This window comes from Cinclus cinclus, chromosome 16, assembly GCF_963662255.1.
Source record: "Cinclus cinclus chromosome 16, bCinCin1.1, whole genome shotgun sequence".
NCBI classification, from domain to species: Eukaryota; Metazoa; Chordata; class Aves; order Passeriformes; family Cinclidae; genus Cinclus; species Cinclus cinclus.
Window position 1 is genome coordinate 9,948,342 of NC_085061.1, and position 18,145 is coordinate 9,966,486.

Here is an 18,145-nt window from a genome sequence, read left to right on the forward strand (position 1 = left end):
TGACATTCAATCTGTGTGTTCAGACTAAAGCTATTCCAAAGTTAACCCCTGAAATGTGCATCGAGGCTGAGCACTCCACAGCTACACAACATTTGCATTATGAAAGGACTTCATTTGGGTGAGCCTGCTTGCACAAAGCCATGAGCACATGCAAAGCCAGCAGCACCAGCACACACCTTCCTCTCTGGTCTCTCTTGGACAGCTTGTACTAAATATACACTCCCAAAAGGCACATTAATTTGCATTTGACATTACCAGGAGATTGAGGTCTTCTAGAGATTGGCAAAACTAAAAAACAAAGGTTTATTCTGGCAGGAAACCCCCTGTGGAAAGAGATATTCCTCAGTTCTACTGTGTTACTTAGTAAAGCACCATTCTTTAACTGAATTAGACAACAAACTATTGTTTCCCCCTCCTCCATCTTCTTTATAGGCAGATTTAAACCTCATATATATAACCTGTGATAGAAAAAGAGATCAATTCACTTTACCCCTGTTCCATCTTTCCAGTTATAGCAGAGTTCTCTAGCATTAAAGACTTGTTGTAGTTAATCTCTAAATGGAAAGCAAAGTAAATATGGACAAGGTCCGGTGCAAAATCAAGATATTGAAGGTAACTAAAACACAGCTCTAAAGTACAGCTACAACAAGTATTATGCATTGAATAAAACACTTCCTGAGTTTCATGCTAGCAGTGGATGCAGTGGCAGTCTTTTTCTTCCAAAGGAAGTAATCAGACACGCCTTATATTGCTAAATTAGTCAGTGCAGCCAGAGTTACAGAAAAGCAAATGATAAAACTGAGATGTGATGTAAACAGCTGAAGCTCATGATAATGGGTTAGCTAGTTACAACAGTGAGATAAATATTATATTAGCAAACAGGTCAGAAAATAGGTGTAATTTTCCTCACCTTAATCTCCAAAGCCTGTTTATTACATACAAATAAGACAGCACTTCTGAGAAAATGGAATAGAATAAAATAATCAAATAGCATAGGACATAGATTGCTACATTTAATCATTCCTAGCTATGATAAATAACAAGGAAAATAAGGATTCTTTTTAAAGGGAAGGAAAAGTTTGGGGTTTTTTTAGAGAAACTGAAAGACTGACATAATATTAACAAAATGAGAAGTGTCTCTGAAAGAAGAGTTGACAAACTAAAAGCTTCATTATGTGCTCATCCTGAACTTTCAGAAAGGATCCTTATCTCACAGTACATGACGTGAGAACGGCTCATAGAACTATCCAAACTTCTGACTATTCATTACCTATAATCAGCTAGGATAAATAAGTTATTGTTAAATTAAGAATTGAAGCAATGTATATATAGTTCTTATTAAAATATAGCCTTTTTGTCCACACAGATACATTTCTTCAATTGTAAGAAATTCTGCAACTGTATGACTCTCTTAAGCAAACAGTAAAGCACCTTAAAAGATTTACAGATCTTAAGAATATTCAGTGTCCAGGCTCAGTAAGGCTGAATTTAATCTGAAAGTCTGCAGAGCAGAACTTTAATTTGTATCAGTCTCTCAAATTCATTTACTCTTTAGTACTCCTTGTTTGAATTAATACAGAATCTTCCATTTCATTTTTAAACCACATTTTCAAAGTTCTGTGTGTCTGTGTGGCTCTGCAAACGAATCTTGAATTTCGTAGCCTAGCAAAAAGCTTTATTTGCAAATTTTTACATACTTTGGACAACTAATGCTTAGGAAGGCTGTCTTAGCTAGGCACATTGATTGTAATGATTAAAATATTAACTACTGCGTTTTTAGAACATTGTGCTTGAAAAGAGGGTTTGGGTATTTGCTGTAGAGACGTTTTCAGGAATGGCTTCACTTTTGCCACTCTTCCTGTCTAAGTGTGTGTGTCACCATCAGGAGACAGTCTAAGCTGTAACACCACCCACAGAAAAATGATTGTTTCTTATCTTCTCCCCTGCCAAAGCAAGATGGTGTAGTTTGATTTGTTGCCAAACATACTCAGAGATTTGAGGAACTTAGATACTTCAGGGAATAAAGCTAGCTGAGGAAAAAACCTGGATTCACCTCCCACCTGCCCATTATAACTGTTACCACCCTTTAGAGAAGGTTACACACATAGACTGGCAGTACCCCACAGCCTTTTTGTTTTATTTCTGGCTAACAGAAGATCTCTAAACAGTCAGCCATTTGAAAAATGGTTTTGTGCTTTTCTGCTCACATCCTCATTAGTGCAGTCATCCATGACTTTGTCACAATGCAACATATTTTACACATGACTCTCCTCTGAGGCTATCCTGAGGCCTGAAGCTAATGCTCCTGATGGTGGCTGGCATTCACATTCCAGCTTAGCCCCGCTTAGTATGTCTGCTTTCTGTGTGCTCAAACACTGCACTGAAACGGCTTGACTTTTTTAAAACTTTTTTTTTAATTATTTTTTAATTCAAGCAATCCTTTTTAACGTTTCACCTTCCACGGCAGAGGAGTCGCTGTTCCTCACCTGCCGTGGGCCGGGTCAGACACGCCCCGGGAGGGACTCGCTCCCCCTGCTGGCCCGTGCCACCGAAATTCCCCTCGGATCGAGGAGGACAATTCCCGGCGAGGCGGGACGGAGCGGCTGTTTACCGGCGTTTAATTTTTACCGCGGATTACGATTAGAGACATTGAGAAATCGAACCATTGTCTGCTGTAAAAATCCTACAGGTGTTTCACTGCCTTCCACCAATTCCAACAAAATTTTAACATGCAAGAAATTTGAAATTAATTTTTAAAACTCTAAATAGTTTCCCAAGGACACTAAAGATGCATCGGCAACATCCGGCTCACACCACAAAAGTTACAGTGTAACTTGCCCTGTGACTGTTGTCAAATACTCTGCTGCCCCTCCACCACGGTGAATCTCCCAGCGATTGCAGAAATCACATCTCTGCCAGAGAAAGAATGGCATGCAAAAAACAACTGAGCTTCAATGGTTGTTAGACTGACAAGTCACAAACACAGCTTTGCAAGATCACATTTGTGTGGTTGGAAGATACTGATACATTATTTAGCTCAAGTCTGAAGGTAATCAAGTTATAATATATAGATGTTTAAGAATAAGCAAAGAAGTAAAAAAAGCCCACCACAACCTCTTCATTCATACACAGCTAAGTGTGGTCTGCTACAGGATATTTTTTCAAGCATGGATTATAAAAACCATACGTATGGATGTAATTTCTGCTAAAGTAAAAGTCACCCTATTTTCATAGCTCAAACCCGTAATTCAACTGGTAAGTGCTGGGAATTATGATGTATAATTTCATTAACATTTAAAACGGAAAAGGTGTTGCTGTTTCAGTGATACAGTGGGTCAGGGCTGTCAAAAGCATGGTACACACGAGAGAACAAATAAAATACCACAAAGAGTATAACTTGCATGCAATAATCAATTTTTTATCACAGAGTTAATTAAGAATCCATCATTACCAACAAAAAAGCAGAAAGAAAACCGAATACTGACAATACCTTTAGTGGGAGTCCTCCTCCATATGCTGGCCAGCTACAAGAATATGCCATAGATCTTCCTGTTCTGGCCAGGGAAATGTTCATTCACCTCTGGGCATCCTAAGCAAAAGAGCTGTGCCAAGGGTGGCAGCAAGTTGAACAAAAGCCACTAACTGCAAATTGACTTTTAGAATGGATTACACTAGACTATATTTAATTTACACATGATTATTTTGACTAAACAGCAGTATTTTGGTTAAGTCACCTTTGGAAGAGAATTGTTCATATTCTAATTTAGTTCAGTTTAATTCTGCAGATTTCTCTTCTCACAAAGTTCTAATATGGTTTAAGTATTTCAGTTTTGTTAATTTAGGTCAATATCCCCAAATACGATTTCACCAAAGGGATTCTCCTTTTCATACTCTTGTTTTGTTTAAAGCTTTTTCTTGGTGAAATTTTATAGACTGTATACATTCTTTGTTGTGGAGTATTTCCTTGGCTAGTAGTTATAACATATTCATGTCTGATCACTGATGACTCTTTTTACAGATGTTTAAAGGAAAAAAATGGAAATTTGCTGGTTTAATTATTCAAGGAGATTTTTTTTCCTTCCCATGTCATATGCAGAGCTTGAATAACCATATATTCCACAACCACTGTTTGAGGAAAGAGAGCAATGTAACCATCCATATATTTATTATGTAATTCTGAACCTGGGAAAGATCAAGAACTTGATTCAAATTAAAAAATACTTAAAACAGCAAAATCAAAAGTGCATTGAAGAGAGTACATTCCTTGAATTATCTCCACACACAAATAACTTATCCACATCAGAAATTCCAGTGAACTATAATCCTCATGTAGAAAGTCTTGCATGATAAGGACTTCAGATGCTGCAGATTAAGGAATACACTAGAAAAACCTACTTGTCTTCCACTCATCTGGAACTATTATTCACATCCATGTAATCCTCTTGATCAGTGGGCACATAATAAAGATAGGTTCCAAAACAATTTACTTTATAACACTTGAATTATAAAGAGTCAGATTGTTTTTTTTCTCCTTCCAAAAAGTTTGTTTAGCGTTCAGGAGATGTCCCTTTGCTTGCTTTTTTTTATAAATTTATTCCAAATTTTATAGGAATGTAACTTTTAAAGTCAGGTACTTGTTCAATAACCTCCTAATTCTAATCCAAAATTTATTTTCTTCTCTAACAGTTTGAAGGCAGCGTATGTATTTAGACATTTTAGTAATTTAACTTTACCTGATGCAATTTTCAAGTTCACATTTGCAGTCTGTATTACATCTGAAGTATTCCCAAAGTAGTCAGGAATTCCCAACAGGCCATTCTCTCCAGGTGAACTGCATGCAGCAAATCCTTGCAGCAGGCTTGGAAAAGTCAGCATCACAATTTATGTAATACCTATAAATCAAAAGGATTAACAGCTAAGATTAATATTTTCATTGTGTTACTACCAGCCAAAAGGTTTTACCTCAGCAGTGAATGAGAATGATCATAATGCTTACTTTCTTAAGCTGCTTAGTGTTCAAACAACAGTAATTTGGAATTGGATAAGCCTTCCTACCACTTTTATGGTCTACTTCATGGTTTACAATCCATGGATATAACTATTGCTCCATGCATGATTTTTTTTTCTTTTTCTCTCATGTCCCTTTAGCTCCTGCAGTAAGCACAGGCCCAATTTCACCATGACTCTTAGGGATCCATTAAATGCCATACCATACACCCCCACTGACTATTTAATATATGACTGTTCCGATTGAATGTCACACTTAGGCTCAAGAATCACAGGGCTGAGATGAGCAGGAGGTAATTCAGGCTTTGGAGCTGGGAAAACCTCAAGGCAAAGCTTCAACAATTTAGACACAGTCCCTCTAGGGTGATTGGACTGGAACAATGTTTAATACATTAATTTATTAATAATTAATGTTTTAGGCCTCACCAGGTCAAGGAACTTTCCATCAGCATAATTTTACCTGATAAACTGCTAACTGGCTGCATTCCTTCCCGTTTTGATTAGTGGTAGTTTAATCTTCATACTATACTGGTTGGAACTTCCAAAGATTTCTTTATGAAGTCCTATCATATTGGTCACATCAGTTATCGCAGTATTTGTGGGAGCATCTGTACAAGACTGGTCAACTGCACTACTGGCACTGCCATCATTAATGTTGCTGAAAAAAAGGAAATGGAATCACAATATCCTTAGTTGTAAAGGAGCCACAAAAATTACTGAGTCCAGCTCCTGGTCACACACAAGACAGCCTGAAGAATCCCACCATGTGCCTGAGAGCCCTGTTCAACATTCCTCGAGCTCTATCAGGTTTGGTGCTGTAAGGACTTCCTTGGGGAGCCTCTTCAGTGCCCAGCCACTCTCTGGTGAAGAACCTTTTCCTTATATCCAACCTAAACTTCCCCAAACACAACTTCAGCCATTCCCTCGAGTGTTGTCACTGGTCACCAAAGCAGAGATCAGTCTATGCCCCTCCACTGGCCCTCATGAGAAAGCTCCAAGACAACAATGATGTCTGACTTCAATCTCCTCCAGGCTGAACGAGCCAAGTGACCTCAGTGCTCCAACGGCTTCCCCTCCAGACCCTTCACCATGGTCATCATGATGCTATCAGAACACAATTATGTCCATAGTCAGAAGGGAAAACCCAGTTCCTCTCATTTGAGAGGGCACTGAAGAGAGCTCTAATCCAACTGTTCCGTGGGCAGGGGGTGCGTGCTACCTGCCCGGCCCAGGGATGGTGTCATTTCCTGGCTCAGGGAAGGCGTCCCCGCCTGCAGCTGCCGCCGGTCAGACTGGCCACGGCCATCGCTTAAACGAATGACAGCACAGCGCCCCTTGGGTCTCGTGCTCGCTCAGAGGCTTTTATCGAGCAAAAGCGTTTTCATTTTGTGCGTTCCGCCATGAGAAACCCCAAGGCCCACGGAGTCCCTCTCGGCTGAGCGCGGCGCCGCCGCCTCACCACCCTCAGGGCAGGGGGCGCGCGCGGCACGAGGCGCACGCGCAGAGCCCCCTCGGCCTGGCGTGACGTCACTGAGCGGAAGGAATCCCGCGAGTTGCTCCCGTCAGGCGGCTTCCGGGAGAACTAACCGGAGACTTAAAGGGCCGCAGCGGCTCCGGGCGGTGGCGGCCGGGGACTCGGTCGTACCGATATCTCTACAACCGGTCACACGGCACCGTTCTCACATAGCCACGGACCGGCCGGGGCGGGCTCCGGCCCACTGAAGCGAAAGGTGCGCGGGGCGGGGCCGCAGGCAGACAACCAATCAGCAGCTAAGAGCCTCCCAGCCGCCCCCAATCAGAAACATCGGTTCCCAAAACAATCATGGCGAGCCAATGGGAAGCCCGCGCTGCTCGCGCTGGGCTCAGGCCGGCCCCGGGCAGTGCCCGCGGCCTCCCGGCAGCAGGGGGCGCGCGGGGGCGGCGGCGCTGTGCGGGCGGCGCGGAGGAGGCGCTGCCGCCGCTCTCGGTATCGTTATCGCCGTCGCCGCTGTCGCGCCCGTCCCGCCGGCCCCGCCTCCCGCTGCGCTCCCGCGGCCTCACAGCAGGTACGGGCTGGGGGAGGGGCGGACATGCCGCATGCCGGTGTCCCCGCGGCACCCTCCGCCCACGCAAGGAGCGCCCGGACGCGGCAGGCCCCGTTGCCGTTCCGCCCCGCTTTGGGCGTTGGGAGCCGGTCCCACCCGTCCCTTCCCGCTCCGCGGGGCCGCCGCTCCCCGCCGAGGTGGAGCCGCGGGGTCGCCGCGCCCCTCCCGCGGGCGGTCGTGTGTCCTCCCGGCCGGGGCCGCTATCGGTCCCGCCGGAGCCGCGGCCGGACCGGGCCCCCGGAGGGATCTCCCCGGCGGCCGGAGCCTCTCGGCGCTAACAAAGACGGCGGGCGGGCGCGGCGCGCCGGGGCAGCACCGCCGCCGGGTTAGGAGCTCTCCTGTTGCGCCGTGACTGGAACAAACCCCGGAGAGCGCAGACAGTGGCCGGGCCGGGGCCCGTCTCTGCCCGCGCGTCCCCTCGGGACGAGTTTCTGGGGCTTTCCGCGCTAACAGGTGCGCGGTGACTTCTGTCGTTCCTCGGTGCGCCCGGGCAGCTCCGGCAGGCAGCGCTGGAAATGTTTTGTTAGGGAAAGTCAGAAGTGTCTTAGAGGATGTGGGAAAGAAACCCCAAACCAACCCCAGAACCAAATCCAGCAACTCAGATATTGTCGGTTGTAGCCACCAAAATCGAGTATCAAAGTTTATCTTGGTTTAAATCCTATTGATAAGGCTAGATTTATTGGTGAGATGCTCCTCCTTCAGTTAGGTTTTTGGATCTGTTCTTCACTGAAATATCTGAGAGAACCATAAACCGAAGTCTTACAGCCCTGCTTCTTAATTTCCTGGGAAAATGACATGACTTCACAAAACGTCTTTGTTCTGGAGAGAACAAAGCAGAGCCGCGAAAATAGAAAATAAATCTTGAAAACTATCTTATTATTTTGTGGATAGGGAAGAAGTGGGAGGAGATGCAACTAAATACCGAAGGTAAGTAAAGAGTGGGAAATGAATAGGTCTTAAATTACTGCTGTAGGTTCTGTTTACTTTTATTCAGATGTTTCGTTTTGACTACAGTCAAGTTCACTTTTTAGAAATAAAAAGTAGAACTGCATTATGTCTTTGTTAGGTGTTTTTTTGAGCTGACATAAGAGCATTCCGTGATTTGGCCAGAAGTACTAGATTAAGCAGAGGAGTTAACTCGAACTATTGAAATGTGTTGTGTCAAGTGTTTCCTGTTTCTCTACAGCACCTCGCATTTTTGAAATGTCTCATATAACAGCTCAATTATGCATGAACCTGAAATCTTTTGTGCTTTAGCTGTCTGAGGAGCACATTTGTTTTGTACAGATTTTGTATTAAGATTTCTATTTCCCTTCCTTATTTGGATGCTGGTCCAAGTCGGATGAGCAGTTTACAATCTCTGTAAGGCACGCTTGAGTTTGCACTGCAGTTTGTTATCTGTAATTGTGCTTTTAATCTATTGGTTGGTTGGGCAATAAATGGCTTTGACAAGTCTGCTTTTGGGCAAGGCTTATTCTGTGATGGCATGTGCTCCATATCCACTTGGATCCTTGGCCAGGTTGGAGCTGGGGATAGTGGAGATGTTTGTGTCAGTGGGCATCTCAGTGGATTTGGGTGTAGCTGCATGTGTGCCGCTTCTCATTTGGCTCTGTCAAGGCAGAGTTCTGCTTTCCTGTGCCCCTGGGGTGGGAATTACACGTGTGTGGATTTTGGATTCAAATGCGTGAATGTATTGTGCTTGTTGCTGCTGGTAATGGTGCGGGAGGTAGCAGCAGGCATAGGCTTTGCTTTTAATATTTATATTTAGATAGAGAGGGATTTATATTGCCTGCCTCTTAGTCATATCTTCACTCCTGCTGTTCTGTTTCAGACTTGCTCTTCTCTTTGCAGTATTCCCTTTATTCTAGGGTGTAACTTCTTTTCTCTGGAGTAGTTTTCCTATATGGAAACATTGGTGAACTGTGTGTGGTGGTGTTTTATACACAGGCTTCTGTTTTCACCGATTCTGACCAAAGTTTTGATATATGATGGTGTAGATGATGGGTTAATTTCTGCCAGAATTGAGGAGAAGGCTGATGCTAGAATACAGAAGGGGTCTCTTCACTTGGCATGATTTTATTCTGTAATTCAACTGAAGCATTGAGGCTAGTAGATATCTATCAACTGCAGGAATGATAAAATTTTCAATGTTCTTTGTACTGTACAGAGACCTAATTTGAGATTCCTGTAACCCAGTAAATGTGTTAATAATGAACTCGGTGATATATGGCAGGAGGATGTGCTCCTGTAATTTAAAAGAACACATCAATACTCTATCCTTACTTTGTAAGTTGTAGTTCTGTGGAGAGAGAAGTGCAACAAGGATGACTGACTCCCAGTTGTTTTCAGCATTTAGGCCTGAAGATACAGAGAATACTTACTTGAAGAATTTATAAGAGCCAGAGCCATAAGTATCTATAACAAACAATAGCGGAATTATTTGGTCAGCTGGAGGGCATTAATTCCCAGGGGGAGTAGTTCTGGTCCCTAAATGATGTTATGCATTTTCACAGCATTCTCCATTCATGTCTGAAGAAGCAATGTGCAAAACTCTGTGCAAGAGGAAAAAGGATGAGTTCCCTGTCCTGTGGGACTGAATTTTCAACTGGGGGAACTTGTGTGCTTGGCAAACTGCAAATAGTGGCTCTCTGGTCCTGCAGTTTAGAAATGGAAAGGCTCAACTCTCTATAGTTTTACTCAGTGAGACCTTCCTTTTTACAGTAGCCGAGGCCTATATTCTTTCTACAGAAAAACTCAATTTCTACATGCTGTATGAATTTATGCACTTGTCTTCCAGAGATTTGCTTTGCAAAGATTGTTTAGTAATTGTACTCAAAGCCCTTGTGCCTGAATATGGCACATGGTACATGCTAGATAATGGGAATGTCCTTTAAAGTGTATCTTGAATGCCTTAGAAGTGCTAAAATATAGAAAATAAAAAACCCCTGTCATGCCATGTGCTGGAAGGAAGGAAAATAACCAGTAAGAGGTGTCAGTGGCTTTGTATAAGAGAGAAGTGGAGGTGCTCCTGCCTGCCTGCCCTGGCACAGCCCTGGTGTCCTTCCATCTCCTGTTTGTATGGGTGGACCAGCCTCTGTCAGAAGAGGTGTCACTGGCTCCTGGCAGAGTCCTTTCTGTCACTTGGCTTCTGCTTCTGGGAAACAGGATGAGTTAAAGCCTGTGAAGAAGATAAAACAGTATAAATTGTTCTTTAAAATGTCTAGGCAGCTTTTTTTCTTCTTTACTACATTTAGTAAATTGAGCTTGTATTGGTCTCATAGCAGCAGCTGTAGAAAAACTGTATTTAACGCAACAATTAATTCTGCATAATGCTAATTAGTGATACATTAATCTGCTTTTTTTTCAGCTCCTGTATTATTTTTTTCTTTATTTTAGATTGTTTCTCTCAGTGAATTGCACAAAGAGTAAAACAACAGTATGGGCTTTGCTTGTCTTGTAATTTTTCAAGCAACAAAGCAACATTTAGACTGTTTAAATATATAGGTTTATTTTTCTTTAATTTCTCTCCCTGCAAATGGAGAAAGAGCTGTTCCTACATAGGCGGGTGTTTTTTCATCTTGGAAAATGGATGGATGACATTTAAAGGCAAGACATGATTGTTATTTACCTTGTATATAACTGAGTCTTAACGTGTTTCTGGTTGCTTCAAAGGATATAAGGAAAATTTGGGTGGAAGAGCTACTGTTAAATGTGCTATGTGAAACAATTTTAAATCCTCTGCGAAATCATTAAATATTGGGGCAATTTGATTGTCAGAATATTCGAAGAAAAGATAACTTTTGCCTGACTATCTTGTGGATGCAAATGAGTAGGGAAAAAAATAGAAGGCTGCTTTGAATAATAAATTTCAGCACTCACATATGTTCATCATTTGCTAGCTACTCTTATATATGCTATGCTAGTTTGTAACATTTCCATTAACTTTATTGTTGTGGAGAAACTGGATCTGAACATCCTCAAGTTCAATGTATCTTTCTTTAATATTATGTTAGTGGTGATAAATAAATTCAGGTGTTACTGTGTTGGACTTTTCTTGTGTCTTTGCAAGTTAGGGGGGAATACTGGGATTTCTTAGAATTAGTAAAGATGATTTTAATATCTGCCCAGATTGTGGCATATTCAAGACTCTTATGTGGCAAGGTATTACATTGTCAGCTATTAATTCGCAGGACTAAAGTGTGTATTTCAAAGCTTACTTCTGAGGGAAAATGTGCTAATATTCCTACTTTCTTTGGTTAGTGTGAGAATTTCTTATTCTTCCAAGACTTTGTTTGGATTCTAAAATCTAATCCATGAGCGAGTAAACAAAAACTATTTAAGATGCCAAATAAAATATCCTTTAGACATTTGTATTTTGATTGCTTTGTGGATACGCTGTTGTTTATGAAAACCTTTATCATATAGCAAAAGCACAGTATGTATTACTAACTTATGGAAGAAAAGGTGATGCATAAAATGATATGAAAAACAGTTAGTTCCTCTCTGGAGAGTACATTACAGAGAGCTATTTATATACCCAAGCAAGCAATAGCTGAGAAATTCCTGTTAGTGAACTACACAGCTGTCCATGATATTTATCTAAAGGCTGAGTTTTATTCTCATATTTTTTATAAAGCTTGCTCTTACTGAGGTCACAGTGAGAATTGAGGTGAAATGGGGACCTTGAAATGCTTCCAATAATTTTAGTGACCTTAAGAAAATTACTCATGTTTATGCTCATTTTAGGAATGTATTACAATAGGAATAACTCGTAATCTCCTGAAGTAGTCTAGACGTCATACGTTCATTTAAGCGACTTTGAAAAAGTTTGTAAACACTATTAGAGCTGAAAATTCTTCAGTTTGTTTCTTAATCCAAATCATTCAGAGAAAGTAGGGTATCTTCTGCAGTCTGTTTCTGTCCTCAGTTGGGATTTAGTAGAGTTTGCTGGGGATTAGTTTGTTTTTCATTTTAGTTTGTTTTCATTCTTCCACCATTGATGTGAAATGGCAACCTGGCACAAAAATACAATTTTTTTAAAACTTAGTTTCAGGACTAACAGAAACGTGCTGCATGTAGTTCAATTTCTTTAAACTATAAATTCGTATAAAAGGTAGTTTTCTCCACAAAACATATGCATTTCCTCTAACTAAAAGCCTTTGTCTGAATGTGAGTATTTTCAGCATAAAACTTTGTCCTACTGGTCCTTTTTTTGAAAAATAAATTGTATTCTTACATCACAATTGGGAATAAACATGTACAATTATGACAGCATACTTCCAATAGCCTTACCTTGAAGGTTATGCAGATCATTTTAGCTTGTTTAACTTGAGCATTTGTAAATCCAGTCAATTAAAGACGCAGAGTAAAAAAAATAAAATCACTGATAGAGACAAGTTGAATTGACATTTCGAGCTGATCATGTGGAATAACTTTGAAGTAATTTAGTTTTTAAAGTGAAGTAGGTAGTCTTTGCTGCTGGTAAAGTGTCCAAGGTTTTCCCCTTGGCCTACTGGTAGATATTAATAAAGCAGTAGTGTTTGCTTCTTAATTTCCCCTTAGTGCTTGGGGCATGACGAGATGCTGTAGAACTGGATTTCATGGCAGCTTTCTCATCAGCTTGGTTTTTATTACTAAACATACCAGGATCTTGAGTTTATTTCCACTTCAACAAGCAAATAAAAGAAGTGTAAAGCTCTTAAAAGGGGACTGTGTGGAACTTCAGCTCTGTTTAGCAGTAATCCCTGTAAAGCTTGTAGCTTTGGTGCTGTTACACTGACAGGACTGTGCATCCTCTGGAGGAAGTGAGTGGAAACCAAAGATAAATTAGAGATTGGAAGAAAGGTTCTCTGCAGAAATAATGTGTAGCTGGGCACTATTGGGGTGTTGGTTGTGACCTGGGGCTTCTCCCTCTGTCACCGGGTGCTTCAGCTGTGTCAGGAGTTTCTGCAGTGGTCTCTGGAGCTTGGTGCAGAATCATCTTTGTACAATGTGTTGATGTGAGAGTGGATCCTTCTGGGCCAGATGCACACTGAAATGTATTATAACAGCCATTTATCTCTCTTCCTTTTTGAGGAGTGACATATCCGAAAAGTGGATGTTCAGGATAACATGTCCAATGTGTCGGAAGAGAGAAGCACTAGACAACAAGACATTAAGAAAGGACTCCAGTTTATAGAGTATGATTTTGTGGTTTTTATTCTTGTATGTTCATTCACACGTGTATATATATTTCTATGAGATGGATGGCTCTGGGAAAGGCCTTTGGTGTTTTTCTGTAGAATATTTGCTAGCACTAACGTGTTAAACAAGGAGCAGCTTTAAAGAAAATACAGCACTTCTCTTTGTTCCTAAACAGTGCAAATCGAAGGTGAAAGGTTATTCCTTTCCTGCCTTTGAGAAAAACTATTTTTTTTTTGTGGGTAGAAAATGTTGCTAGCCTGATAACACTAGTTACACCTAAAACTAGGTTGCTACTGAAAGGGATGGGTTTGCTCACCACTACCCAAATGTTTTAACTCTCTGGAGCTAAAATTTAAGCTATTGAGAAATCATCTGAATATTTAATTTTCATTTGGATCAATGCTAAATCCTTTTGAGGATCCTGGCTATCTTAAAATAATTTTGAAATTTCATACTTGTTCACTGCTCATATATGGCATTCTTAGAAAGCAAAAACAAGAATCAACCAACCAACAAAAAAAAACAACAAAACCTTGTTCCCAAAAAACCCCGACCATTTAAAAACAGTCTGTTAACCTGTATGAAAAAGGAAAGGATTCCTGCTTTTCTTCCTGAAAAGGTAGAAATAATGACCTCTTTCCTGCCCTAGAGAAAATCTCTGTTGCATGTCATATGAAAGAACTCTTAAAATTCCTGTATGTCATTGGTATGACTTAATGAAAATTGCGTGGGTTTTTGATAGATAATTTGTCATTTTATAGTGCTTACTAGAAGATTGCAGTTATCCTCATTTATAACATTGTTCTGGCCAGGGAAGGAGAGGAAGGAAATTGCTTTTAAACAAAAAACAGTGATGTCTAAAACTCTCAAAGCATTCAAAACCTTAATACATTTTGAACAACAGAGTTCACATTGACCATGTAGCTTCAAAAGAAAGTAAGCCATTAGTAATAAGAAAATTCAGTATTTAAATCAAAACTCATCTACAACACTTTCCCTGATTAGTGAAGGCTATGGGCAAAATTCGGAGATTTGCCTGATGCAGAAGCCAGGCTGCTTTTACTAAGAGCCAGCATTCCTCAGTGTGATTGTCTTTTAAGCAGTATATATAATAAGTGAAGCTTGTGATTTCTTTTTTCCTAGATCCACTTTGCCCTATCCAGGGACGCAAGAACAATATGAGGTAATGAAATTACTTTAATTTCCAAAAGGGTTTTTGAATAGACCTATATTATTATAGTTAATCTTGATTTTATTCATCACTTAGGTGATTATATAATATGAATGGTAATTTTTAAAGTCTCAGTATTGGAACTGGGAAACTACTAACATGATGATACGGGTATACAGATATTTAGGTGTCCTGAATTTACTCATACAGCAGTTGAGATGAAGTCTGTCTTTCCCTGCTGGTATTGTGGATGAATTTGGGGCACTAATTGAATAAAACAATGTGCTATTCTGAGTGAAACTCAGAGTAGCACAACAAAAGTAAGATAAAAGGACTTCAGTAACAGAAACCTTCAGAACATATTTTGCTTCTGTATGGTTATGATTTTGCATAATTTTGGCTTGTATTTTCAGACTTGTCTTTTTAGTTCTTTTTCCAGTGGTAGGTGGTTTCATTGGATTTGAGAACACATTAGATAAAAATGCCGTCATTGACATTTTGATGAAAAAAACATTTTTGCAAAACAGCTTTTGTGTTCTGCTTTGTCATTTGCTATGACTGCTGCTTGCTGAAAGAATATATAGAACATATATATATATATATCTTTGAGATTGTCTTGGAAAAATGTCAGAAGAAAAACAGTAATGTACACAAAAGTCTTGCATTTCACTCTGATTCCATGGAGTTACAAGTATAAATCTTCTATTTTAAATTTTCCTTGGAAGTGTGGAAGATAAGCAAGCAACTGTTGTTGATGAATTTTTCTTTTCTTTGTTTCAGTTATTTATACGAGATCTTGTTAGAAATCTTTTTCATGAAGGAAATGATGTATATCGAGAAGGTGATTGGAGAGGATCACTGAGTCATTATACTGAAGCTATAAACATAGCTGATTATGCTAATTCAGAAGAAATCCACGTTTCTGATGATGTTCTAGAGAAGCTGCATGTGAACAGGATCGCATGTTTTTCAAATATGGTAAGCTTCTATTTAAACTAGGATTTCTCCAGAACAGGATGCACACAGGGTATGAAGACACAAAGTCTAGTGAGTGAAAAGCTCTTTGTTGCAGTTTGAGGATTGATGTGTTTCAAATCATCGCTTTGGCACATTCGTGAGAAGCTTTTTACATGTATAATTGGGGTATTTTAGTTATTAATACTAGCATTAATGTAAGAGAGTCATACTAGGCTTGGAATTTGATGGAACAGTATTTTTATGCATTTACACTGCTGACTGCACTGAGTTGGCTGCTTTTTCTGTGGAACAAGATGGCTCTTGTGAAAGAGCTAAATTTTCTTTGTGGCTGTTACTGGATTTTACATAATGATGGCCCTGCTTGTTTTTAGTTGCCTAATTTGGTGACTTGGGAAAACTTTAAAATGCTCTGTGCTGTGGCCTTGGTCAATGTTGGATAGTGTCTCAATACCTCTGCCCAACACAGCTCCAATTCACTGGTTCCATGATAATAGTTCTGATTTGTGGCTTTTTTTTCTTTTTTTTCCTCCTAGGGATTGCATGATAAAGTTCTAGAGGACTGTGAGATAGCATTAAGATTGAATGAAAACAATTTCAGAGCTCTCTATCGCAAAGCAAAAGCTTTGAATGAACTGGGAAGCTATAAGAAGGCTTATGATGCTGTAGCAAAATGTTCTCTTGCTGTGCCACAGGTGAGTAAATTGTATGTTGGTGATTATTTTTAAAGTTTTGAAACATACACTTATTTCAAGACCAAGGTTGATTCTTCTGGTTTTGGATTTTTTAACGCAATAAAATATTTTTTTATTCCTCTAGGCATAATTTTTTATTGTGGAATTGCAGACTGAATGCAGAGATTACAGTCCCCAAGCTCAGTTTGTTGTGTTAACTTTCAGCAGAAGAAATGCAGTAGGGGTCAAGTGCCATGAATGTTTGCAATAAGCACTAGAACCACTGAATTAATTGTTTAGAATTCTATATGACATGAAAAGAACCCCACCATAATTATAATGTACATTTATTCTTTTGATAACTGCATTTTAGCCATTGCTACTAGTGCATTGTCCTTGCTGTGAATCACTTGCTGTGCACACTGAATCTTGGGCTCAGTCTGTGTTAGCAGGCATTGTGTGGTGTAGGTGGTGATCTGTAGACTGAAATGCTGGTCCTGAGAATCTGCTTTCCATGATTGTTTGTGTGGTTGGGTTGTGGTTTTTTATTTGTTTGGGTTTTTTAAGAGCTGGAGTGCATCAAGGGCATTCTTGCAGAGCTTTAGTTACATCCACACTAAATTGTGTTCTCTGGGACCCTTCATAATGCAAGCTAAAATGCTGTGAGTGAGGATGATTAAGAGATTTCACTTCAATAATGCATTCCTGATTTGAAGTTACATGATGATGGAATCTTTATGTGCTTTGCTCGAAGTAGACTGATCACAGGATAAAATACCAACTTGCTGCATATTCACCTTGGTGCATCAAAGCTACATTGAGACACTAGACAAAGTTGGGGCATAGGTTTGTCTCTTGATGGAAAGAAAGTTTCAGTTTTGTTTCCAGAGACATAAAAAGTTCATCTGAATGTGTAACTTTGGACTTTGGAGCCTCACTTTGCAACTCTAGATCTGAATGTTTTTGCTTAAGGTTAATATGCCTTTATGCAAGTTTTATAAATAACTTTTTCTAGTTGTAGGACGTGACCTGAATACTAAATCTTAAAATAATTTAAATTGATAGTTATAACTGGAGGACAGAGGGAAATATGCTGGCATTTTTAATTCCAGTTGTATGATGCTGTCTTGGTTTGAAAGATAGGTGTTTGTTAAGGAAGGTAGGAGCTTCTCTTAAAATGGAAAATGTAAATCCCCTCCCTCCAAATCATTGTAATTTTGAAATTAGGGAGCTCTCAGGCAAAGATATGGAAATAGGAATAACTTGTTGTTTTATTAGGAAAATTAAAATGAAAATACAGTAATACAAAAAAAAAAAAAAACAGAAAACACTGACAGAGCCAGAACACATCCTGACATCCCATCAGTCAGGGTGTTGGCAGCAGTCCCATTAAATGGTGGCTGCTGCCCTGCTGCAGTGACAGATGTGGTTCTGTTGGAGCAGTGCTCCTACAGAAGGTGCAGTTTCCTCTGAAGGTCCAGTGATGATGTAGAAGGGTCTGGTTTTCCTCTGGAATCCAGTGGGAAAAGGCTGCTCTGATGTTCCAGATTCAGATTTTATCTAGGTAGGAAAAGTTTGGCTACCCCCCTGGGTGGAGCATCTCCCAATGGGATGATGGAATTTTATCAGTCGTGCAGTGGGACTCAATGGCCCATTAACAGAGGATACTTCCCTGGAGAGAGGATGGGTCATGGAAAAGGTAAAGAGCACTGCTTCTGGTTCTAACCTGGTTTGAACAGATGGTGATGCAAAACATACCTCTGGTTTTACATCCTGCATTGCAACCCAACACAGATGCAATGCCTCCCAAAATACAGAGTGCTCATTAAATATTCATCAGTGTCACATAGTGGCTCCTATCAGGAATATCAGGCCCTCAATTTGTGTAAAAGCAAAACAATAAAATAAACCCCCAGCCCCTTAAAGAACAAATGCCCACCCACAAAAAAAAAAAAACCAAAAACAAAAACACCGACAGAAAAACCCCAAAAAACTACTTATCTGAATTTCTCTGGTTTTGGAAAGCCTTTATATTATTTTAAATCTAGATA

General features: G+C 40.2%; 1 protein-coding gene across 5 annotated transcripts in view; it reads left to right on the forward strand.

The window, feature by feature from the left end:
- Window positions 1-6,840: 6,840 nt before the first annotated feature.
- The window catches only part of ZC3H7A (zinc finger CCCH-type containing 7A), a 28,309-nt gene continuing 17,004 nt past the window's right edge, over window positions 6,841-18,145 (forward strand). For 4 of the 5 annotated variants that reach the window (XR_009933685.1, XR_009933686.1, XR_009933687.1 and 1 more), the window contains exons 1-5: window positions 7,850-8,018; window positions 13,167-13,270; window positions 14,418-14,457; window positions 15,226-15,423; window positions 15,957-16,115. Coding sequence is in view for 2 of the 5 variants with exons in the window: in XM_062503294.1 (XP_062359278.1) it covers window positions 13,203-13,270; window positions 14,418-14,457; window positions 15,226-15,423; window positions 15,957-16,115 (465 nt within the window). In the remaining 3 variants the exon portion in view is untranslated. Of the gene's footprint in view, window positions 7,053-7,849; window positions 8,019-13,166; window positions 13,271-14,417; window positions 14,458-15,225; window positions 15,424-15,956; window positions 16,116-18,145 lie in introns of those variants that run through there. The other variant, XM_062503293.1, reaches the window with a different exon arrangement.